Raw genomic sequence first — 10180 nt, forward strand, 5'->3', positions numbered from 1 at the left:
CTATAGGTGACAAACTCATTCATACTTTCCCAGTTTTCTCCTCTTGATTCATTCCTTCAAGTAACTGAGCACCTCCTATGTTCACCGCTTTAGATGGCAAATATATAGCAATAAACAAATCTTCATACTGTCAAGAATAATTAAAACCCCACACAAGCCCCCTGAAGGCAATGACCATTTCTCTTCTGTAATATGTAGTATATCCCGAGAGTCTGGCAACCTGCTAGACTCTGCACTGAAAGTGGACATCCAAAAGTTTATTAAAGACTCCAAAACTGACTGCTCAAAATAAGCAGATTCTTAAAAATTAGACTAAAATTTCCACTCTCATGTGCATGTCTCACATGACACCAACCACAAACAGGCAGGAATCTTAAAAATGAAGAAAACATGCAAGTTCACCACATATCTATTGATAAGGACAATCATTATACACACTACCAGCGTGCTCTCACCAATTTCAGATACCCCCCCGAACACCTCACTAGCAAGGACATCAGCCACCTCCACACTACCATTCCTCTCTAAAATTCAGAGTGCTCACGAGGCACTGTTCTGGGTGTTTTATTAACTGAATCTTCACAATAACCCTGTGAGGTCATCATTTTATAAATAAGGAAGCTGAAGCACAGAGACCAGATTAGCATATAGCGATCATTTTGGACGAGGCAGCCCTAGGCGAAACTGCAAAGCAAGCTCAATTTGTCTTTGACCTTCTGCTTGCCCCATGTTGGTTTCCGTTTAACTGTGAGCACCTTGAGAGCAGGGACTGCTCTAAGCATTTGTTGAATGGATCCGTTTCTTTCCTTTCTCTTTAGTTTCCTTCTTTCAAAATATCCTAGAAAGAGAAGCCTCTTTTGGTACATAATTTTTCTAAATTAACTGTTAAATAATTCCTGCTAAGGCATAACCCCAAACCAATACGTTATCATTAAGATATCCTGTATCTTTATTCCCTAGCCCAAATGGCTGTCTCCACCTCCATTTTCCTCTCCTCACCCGCTGGTTGTGCTGGATTTCACAACAGGAGATCTGCTGGCTCTTCACCAGCTGTTCCCCCTGACTGGGTTTCACCTGTTCAAGGTGAGCTACTACATTAGAATAGTACCACGTACTAACACGACTGACACACTTCATTCATGCATTCAGGTTCCTGCCCAACTGTGACCTCTTTAGAGCGGCCTCCCCTGACCTCTCTATTGATTTATTTATAAATTTATTTATTTTTGGCTCCGTTGGGTCTTTGCTGCTGCACGCGGGCTTTCTCCAGCTGCAGCGAGGGGGGCTACTCTTTCATTGCGGTGTACAGGCTTCTCATTGCGGTGGCTTCTCTTGTTGCGGAGCTCGGGCTCTACGTGTGTGGGCTCAGTAGCTGTGGCTTGCGGACTCTAGACCGCAGGCTCAGTAGTCGTGGCGCGCGGGCTTAGTTGCTCCGCAGCATGTGGGATCTTCCTGGACCAGGGCTCAAACCTGCGTCCCCTGGACTGGCAGGTGGATTCTTAACCACTGCGCCACCAAGGAAGCCCCTGACCTCTCTATTTAAAACAGCAGCACATCATTCTCTATCCTCTTACACTGCTTTATTTTTGTCACCACACATCACTCTCCCCTATGATATTTAATAATTATTTTCTTATATTCTGCTTTCCCTTCTGAACTGTAAACTGCATGAGGGCAGGGACTTTATCTTGATTACTGCTGTAATCCCACACCTACAACAGGAGTTGGCACAGAGGAGGCTCTCAAATATTTGTAGAATCAACTGCAAGTCAGAGGGCCGAGGGCCTTTTTTAACATTCAGGGGAGGTAAATCTCCCTGCCACGACTTAATGAGACTGAAGACAGACAAAGAGGCAGGAGAGAAAAGAGAACAAAAACAAAATTCAAAATGTAAATTCAAGGGAAGAATACTTAACAAAGTCTTGGGTTTTCTCTCTCACTCTAGGCTTAAGGGATAAGGACTAAAATGTAAAAATGCTCCAATTTTTTGGTTTGAACTGGTGACAACACAAAGAGAAAAGAATTTGTACGAAATTTTAGCAATCAAGATGCTTCTACTGTTTTTAGTTTTGAAAGTACCAAAAGTGCAAAACGAAAGTTAGGACTCTGCAAGGTTTCACTTAGATTACATACTCTATTTATTATTTGACTAGATGCACAATATCCATCTAAAGTCAAAGTTAATTTACACAACTAGTACTGATCTCCTCACCAACAGCCCTGCCCTTTCCAAGGTCTACTTCCTAGTTTCCTTAATCTAGCCTGGTCTCACAGGACAGCAGATAAGGTATCACTGAAACACTGATGGAGGGGGAAAAACTTATCTCAAAAAGAAAAAACATTTTTTTACAAAGTTACTTTTAATACTTTTAGGTGAGCCCCACAGAAATAAAAAACACTGGGAAAAGGTAACCCCCTCACCTCCAGGAGTGGCCCAGGGGAAGACTGGCTACCTGAGGGGAAGGAAGCACAGAAGAGACCCAGTGCAGACACAGGGAAAGGGAATGTCACTGGGGCTGGGAGCTGTGATCACTACAGGAGAAAATGTGAGCACAGTGGGACTGGCTCCAGGCACACAGGCAAAGGGCAAAAGGGTTGGACATGAAGCCACAAAGCTTCCAGAACTAGAACAAATAATTTTAAAATGTGTATGGAAACACAAAAGACCCCAAATAGACAAAACAATCTTGAGAAAGAAGAACAGAGCTGGAGGAATCAGGCCCCCTGACTTTAGACTATACTACAAAGCTACAGTAATCGAAATGGTATGGTACTGGCACAAAAACAGACACATACATCAATGGAACAGAACAGAGCGCCCAGGAATAAACCCACACACTTATGGTCCATTAATCTATGACAAAGGAAGCAAGAATAGACAATGGGGAAAAGACAGTCTCTTCAATAAGTGCTGCTGGGAAAACTGCACTGCTACATGTAAAAGAATAAAATTAGAACATTCTCTAACACCATATACAAAAATAAACTCAAAATGGATTAAAGATGTAAATGTAAGACTGGATACTATAAAACTCCTTGAGGAAAAAATTGGCAGAACACTCTTTGACATAAATCGCAGCAATACGTTTTTGGATCCATCTCCTAAGATAAAGGAAATAAAAGCAGAAATAAACAAACGGGACCTAATTAAACTTAAAAGCTTTTGCACAGCAAAGGAAACCATTGATAGAAACAGGAAGACAACCTGCCAAATGGGATATAATATTTGCAAATGATATGACTGATCAGTGATTAACATCCAACATATATAAACAGCTCATACAACTCAACATCAGAAAAACAAACAACCCAATTAAAAAATGGGCAGAAGAAATGAACACTTTTCCAAAGAGGAAATGCTGATGGCCAACAGGCACATGAAAAGATGCTCAACATCCCTAGTCATCAGTGAAATGCAAATCAAAACCACAATGAGACGTCACCTCACACCTGTCAGAATGGCTATCATCAAAAAGAACACAAATACTGGGGAGGATGTGCAGAAAAGGGAACCCTTGTACGCTGCTGGTAAGAATGTAAACTGGTGCAGTCACTGTGGAAAACAGTATGGAGATTCCTCAAAAAACTACCATATGGCCCAGCAATTCCACTCCCAGGTATATAACTGAAAAATACCCAGAAATACTAATTCAAAAAGATACATGCACCCTAATGTTCACAGCAGCATTATTTACAATTACCAAGATACGGAAACAACCTAAGTGTCCATCAACAGATGAATGGATAAAGAAGATATGATATATATATACACACGATGAAATACTACTCAGCCTTAAAAAAAGAAAGAAGTTTTGCCATTTGCAGCAACACGGATGGATTTGGAGGGCATTAGGGTAAGTGAATTAAGTCAGAGAAAGACAAATCCTGCAAGGTATCACTTACACGTGAAATCTAAAAGATATAACAAACCAGTGAACATAACAAAAAAGCAGCAGGCTCACAGATGTGGAGAACAAATTAGTGGTTACCAGTGGAGGGCGGAGGGGCAATACACGGGTGGAGGAGTGAGAGGGACAAACTACTGGGTGTAAGATAGGCTCAAGGATGTGTTGTACAACACAGGGAACAGAGCCAATATTTTGTAATAACTGTAAATGGAAAGTAACCTTTTAAAATTGTATAAAAACATAAAAAATAAATTTAAAAAAATAAGAAATTGTCAGGGAGGCCTACTAAGTTTTCAGCTTGAACGTACGGTTTTCGCTTGTTTATGGACCCTAAAAGATATTTAGGTCATAAATATCCTAAGTATGCTCTACGAGTAAATTCCAGTAGAGCTCACTCATCATACAGAAAAGAAATTTGTAAAATGCAAAACCCAACAGGTGTTACAGAGCACTATATATCTATAACACTCTTTCCTCAGCTCCATTTACAAAACCCTAAAAAACAAAACAGACAAAAAAAAATCCTAACCTGTTAAGTTAAATGCCCTGTAACACTGCACTCTCATTAAATCATTTAAATAGTATCTTAATTCCATTCAGGTCACACAAACAGCCTTCTCAAAGAACTTGTGGCTTCTCTAATAGAAAAGGATTTTAAGACAGTTACCAGAATAAAGAACTCCAATTATAACAGTGAGATTGCTTTGAGGACTGCCAAATTAGTTTCTGTACTTTCTACTTCTAAGTTAAGGCACAGAGCCATCTCAGAATTGCAAATATTCAACTATTCTTTAAAATATTGCATAAGAAAACAACTGTCTTTGGGGAGAAGTGGTAAGAAAAAAACTCCCAACGTAGTTAAAAACCAAATACGACTATTACCTCATCTTTAAAACAGCCTTCCAGGCTTCTTTACATGTCCTAGGGCAAGCCCTTAAAAAAGAAAACAAGAAAAAAAGGGAAACCTGAAGACGTCTTCAGAGCGGTGGAATTCATTAACAACAGAAAACCCCCTGGGCTGTGGGCACAGCATTCTATTTCTCAGGCTGTGAAGTGAACACGAACAAAGGTTTCTTTCCCACGAGAGAATAACTTTTAGAGCAAATGGGGAAGACCATTAAAGAACCTGATATTTTCGTGTATATTTCATTCACAGGCTTTTGCAAACCAAGTTCCCAGGAACAACTCCACTCGCAGCCATGCCTCGATTTGCTCAACCGACTTACATCACAGTTTTCAAAGGATTCACAAAGTACAGTATACTCTCAAAGCAAAGTTATTCCTTGAAAGCAAAACACAGCCACCTTTTAAAACACGCACAAACGTGATCCACGGCCCGAAGACCTCAAAAGTCTTGACCGAATAACCAACACCTGGGGAGGAAGAAAGCAACCTGGTAGCCCGACCCCGGGCGTGAGCAGCTGCCGCTGAAGCGCTGAAGGACACGCGGGGCTTTGCTCCCCGGGCAGGCGGGCAGTTGCCGGGCGACTCGGGCCAGGCCTGGGGACAGCCGGAGGGCTTGCAGTCGCGGGCACCGGCTTTGTGGCCATTAAGAAACGCGAGGAGGTGAGAAGCGGCCGAGACGCGAAACGAGAAAAGCGCCCTCAAGTTTGCCCGATATTAACGCCTCGAGGATGAAAAGGGCCGTTTGTTTCATCGGCGGACCGTCGTGTCGGGCCGCCCCCCGCCCGGGACTCCCGGCGGAGCTCCGCGAAGGAAGCCGCCGGGAGGTTCGGAGCCGGCTTCCCCCCGGCTAGCGGCCGCCCGGCCCGGCCCGCCCCGCCTGGCCCCAGGACCTCACCTGCCTGGCCGGCCCCCGAGGCGCGGGCGGGCGGCGGGGAGCGCAGCCGCAGCCAGAGGTGCAGCGCAGCCCCGAGCACACACGGGCACAGCAGCACCAGCCAGTTTCGCATTGGCCGCCCCCGCCTGCTCCACCTCGCACCCCCGCCGCGCTCCGGGTTCTCCCGCGTCCCGGGAGGGAACCTGCAAGTAGGGAGGCCGAGTGCCGACGGCCGACTCCCGCGCTACGACTCCGGGTACGCCCGCCCTCGCTCCCGACGCCGTCCAGGTTCCTCTCGGCTTCGGGCCCCGCGCCTCAGCTTCCTCAGACCACCAGCGGCAGCAGCTCAGCCGGGCGCAGCCCCGCCCCTCCGCTTGGCCTCCCCCTGGCCCCGCCCACCTTTTCTCTCGTTCGCCCCGCCCCCTTCCCTCGCGTCCCCGCCCGCTCTCGTCGGCCAGCCGGGAGCTGAAGTCCCGCTCTGGGATCAAGCCGGGAGTGCCCCAGTGATCCAGTGACTGGAAAACCACACTTCCCATAACCCCACGCACTCGCCTCCGTCACTCGGCGGTTGCGGAGGCAGAGCGCGAGGTCCCACACGGAGCATGCGCAACCCTTTTCGACGTCTACCGCCCCCCGGCGGCCGAAGGGAGGTAGTGCCGGGCGACCCCGCGCTTCGGCGCCGCCCCCACCCGGGAGGGAAACACAGCTGAGGGGGAAAGTGCTGATTGCCCAAGATTGAAAGGGAGATCTAAGGGAAGGCTTTTTAAAATCACGCAGGAGCTTCCTTATGCCGAATGCTAGCCTTGTGTGGGAGATAGGATCTTGCGGACGCCGGAGATCGGGGCGAAGCAGCCCAGTTGCCTTCAGCTGTGAATCGTCGAGTATTAGTTCTGGTGCAGTGTGTACCCGGCTCTTTGCCCGGTCCTATCCTCTAGGAACTCAGGATGAGTAAGACCGCGCCCAGGGGATCAAGCTGTGGAGTACGACAGCGACGGTCCAATCTAGGGTAAAATTTCACGTGCCCGGGTGTCCAACTAGCGCTGGAAAGTTGTGAGTAGAACGAGGCGCACACACACCTGCTACAGGACGTGAGTCGGGAGGGCCGAGAGGACGCGGGCTCCGAAGCACCTGTGGGCAGGACCCCTGCAGCGCTCTTTAAGGATAAAGTACTGCCCAGTGGCCCGAGGACTTGACCCCTCGGACCCGCCCGCGGCCAAACGCACGAGTGCCCTGGTTGAGGCCGTGTGGGTGAAGGGGCGAGACGGTCAAGGTACCGATGTTAAGACGACGGAGGAGAGGAGGAAAATGAGCGCCTGGCTTGTGGTGTTCTGTTTATTTGTTTTTTAAGTTTTCCCAAATTGTGGAAACAGAAGTTAACTATATTGTTGGGGAAAGTCTTGGTTGAAAGCCACAGAAAATCCACTTCAAACAGGCTTAAGGAAAAAAGGGTAATTGATTCAAAGTCACTGAACAGTCCAGGAGGAGACGTCTTAGGCACCGTCAGTACCATAGTCTCCTTGAGTGGCAATTTAATTTCAGCAGAAATTAAAATTACTTTTTGATTGTTTTGTAATATGGCCTGTATTATATTTAATTTTAAATTTTCTTATAATAGTTGTATAAAAGCTATAAGCCTGAAGAGTTTATACTGTATGTTTGTACTGTTCAGGTAAAATAATAAAAATAATTTAATTAATATGGGGTCAGAAGTAATTTTTTCCCTTTAAAGGGATTTGTATATTCATTGGTTATCTATTGCTACCTAACAAATTACTCCCAAACTCTTAAAACGACAATAATCATTTATTATGTCTCACAATTTCTGTGGGCCAGGAACTGGAGGGCTAAATTTTTGTTCAGGGTCTCCCATAAAGTTGCCGGCAGATGTCAGCTGGGGCTGTGGTCATCTGAAGTCTTGACTGGTGCTGGAGAATCCACTTCCTAGGTGGCTCACTTCCATGGCCGGCAAGTTGGTACTGCCTTTCGCCTCTTTAAGTTCCTCTCTAAGTAGCTCTCTCCAGTGAACTGCTTTATTATTTTTAAAAATACTATTTATTTATTTTGGCTGCAGCATGCAGGTCTTAGTTGCAGCGTGTGGGATCTTTAGTTGTGGCATTCGGGCTTCTTAGTTGCAGCACGTGAACTCTGAGATGCAACATGCATGCAGGATCTAGTTCCCCGACCAGGGATCGAACCCAGGCCCCCTGCATTGGGAGCTTCCCCACTGGACCACTAGGGAAGTCCCTCCAATGAGCTGCTTTAGAGTCCCCACACCACAGCGACTTGCTTCCCCGAGAGTTGGAGACCCAAGAGACCGGTGGAGATGGTGCAATGCCTTTTATGATGAATGCTTGGAAGACACACACTGTCACTTCTGCAGTCAACACAGACTAGCCCTGATCCACTGTGGGAGGGACCACAGAAGGTTGTGAATACCAGGAGGCAAGGGTGATTGGGGGTCATCTCATAGGCAGCTGGCGACTGTCGCAGTATATTATACAAATATGAGAAACAATACTGTTTGTAAACAGTTTTGGGAGTCTTCAGGGCCCCTAGTATTCTCCATGGCCCCTGAATACCCTGAAGACAACAAAGAACAATTTGTCCTTCTTGTGGGAAACATGGAATTAGTAGGCTGTGATCTTTGTGGCTCCTGAGCAAATGTCCCCAAGATCCGTGCACCCTTTTCCCAGAATGTTTACATACTGCAATAAGGAAGGAGAATACATAATGTCTACAAATTCCCTGTTAGAAGTTCTTCTTTGTTTAGAAACTATGCTAACCTGCTTTCTACATTTCAAGTAAAGAAATTGTCAAGAAAGTAATAATTGGTTGCCACTAAGGGTGTCCTGTTTTTTATCCTCAAGAAGAGTATTAAAATGCCTCTCTCGAAATCCTAAAATTTTCATTTGTGATTAAAGGTTTATAACGAGTTAACCCCAAAAGAGGAATAATCCCCAATTTAGGCAGATCTATTAATTCATCAGATACTTATGGAGCTCCTATTATGTGCCAGGCATTTTTGTAGGTGCTTGGGATAAACTGATGAACAAAACAAAGGTCCTTGTCCTGTGATGGTGGCAGCAGGGGCAGACTGTAGACTATAGATATAATAAAGAAATACATTTTACTGGCACACGGAAGATGGTAATTGCTACAGAAAATATGAAAAGTAGAGCAGGGTACGGGAATTGGGAATGTGGGACTGAAATGGGGCAGGTAACAGTATTAAATAGCAGTATTTAAATAACTGTTCAGAATTACAAGGAGCACTAAAGGGAGGAATAAACAAAACCATCCTAATATATTAACTAATCACAATGTTCCTTCCAGTTACCAAGATGATTTAACCTGTGAAGGAAACTTCACTGGCACCTGACAGGCCTTTTTAGCATCTTCATCTCTCACCACAGTGGGAGCTGCCTGTATCAATTGTTGATAGGATCAGCAGTCATCATTCCACCTACTTGTTATCTCCTACCACCTGAAAAACTTTAGTGGGTAAAGATGTAAGAGAGACAATCCGTATAATGGAAAGAATAAAAAATTTAAAACCCAGAGACAATGTAAACAGTCTGTGGAGTGAACAAGTTAACAGAGAATTAGAATTCGGGAGAGGCAGACCAAGGATGGTTGGTCACTCTGATTGCAATTAAGTGTGGGAAGGGCTATGAGAAAGGACTCATAGAGAATGATGGCAGCACAAATGAGGAGTTATCTGACCCACCCCACGGAGTGGCTGTGAGATTGAAATAAAAGGGACCAGAGGGTGGGAAGGGCATTCAAGAGCATCCTAGGCAAGAATAAATAAATAATAAAGACAACCCCGAGACAGTGATGACATGGGAATTAGGGAAATGCAAGCAGTCTGGTAGGACCTTAAGAAAGTTAGGACTGGGGAATGGTGAGAAGGTGATCATCCCATGCTGTGCTAAGGCATTTAGATTTTATCCTGCAGGCTCTGAGGAGGATTTTTTTTTTTCTGACTACAAAAGTAATACATAATTATAAACAGGAATTTGGAAAATTCAGAAGAATATAAAGAAGAAATTAAGTCACACCAAATACCAATCATATATTGCTTTTTTCCATTTAAAAATATTGGCAGGGCTTCCCTGGTGGCGCAGTGGTTGAGAGTCCGCCTGCCGATGCAGGGGACACGGGTTCGTGCCCTGGTTCAGGAAGATCCCACATGCCGCGGAGCGGCTGGGCCCATGAGCCATGGCTGCTGAGCCTACGGGTCCAGAGCCTGTGCTCCGCAACGGGAGAGGCCACGACAGTGAGAGGTCCGCATACCACAAAAAAAAAAAAAAAAAAAAAAAAAAAAAGTTAAAAATATTGGCAATCATACTGTAAAGACAAATTTATATCCATTTATTTTCACCTAACATAGAAATAAGCATTTTTGCATTTAATTAGTAGTCTTAGAAAATATAACTTAACTGTACAATCATTTGTTCACACTGTAATTTCTTACCTGTTCTCCTCTTAT

The 10180-nt window shown here is 45.0% G+C and overlaps 1 protein-coding gene across 8 annotated transcripts in view; it reads right to left on the bottom strand.

The window, feature by feature from the left end:
• B3GALNT2 (beta-1,3-N-acetylgalactosaminyltransferase 2) overlaps nt 1–6085 on the bottom strand; it is a 57503-nt gene extending 51418 nt beyond the window's left edge. For 7 of the 8 annotated variants that reach the window (XR_004346172.1, XM_032608078.1, XM_032608077.1 and 4 more), the window contains exon 1: nt 5710–6062. Coding sequence is in view for 7 of the 8 variants with exons in the window: in XM_032608078.1 (XP_032463969.1) it covers nt 5710–5821 (112 nt within the window). In the remaining variant the exon portion in view is untranslated. Of the gene's footprint in view, nt 1–5709 lie in introns of all 8 variants that reach the window. The other variant, XM_032608072.1, reaches the window with a different exon arrangement.
• Nucleotides 6086–10180: the final 4095 nt, after the last annotated feature.

Source organism: Phocoena sinus, chromosome 16 (assembly GCF_008692025.1).
Source record: "Phocoena sinus isolate mPhoSin1 chromosome 16, mPhoSin1.pri, whole genome shotgun sequence".
Taxonomy (NCBI): Eukaryota; Metazoa; Chordata; class Mammalia; order Artiodactyla; family Phocoenidae; genus Phocoena; species Phocoena sinus.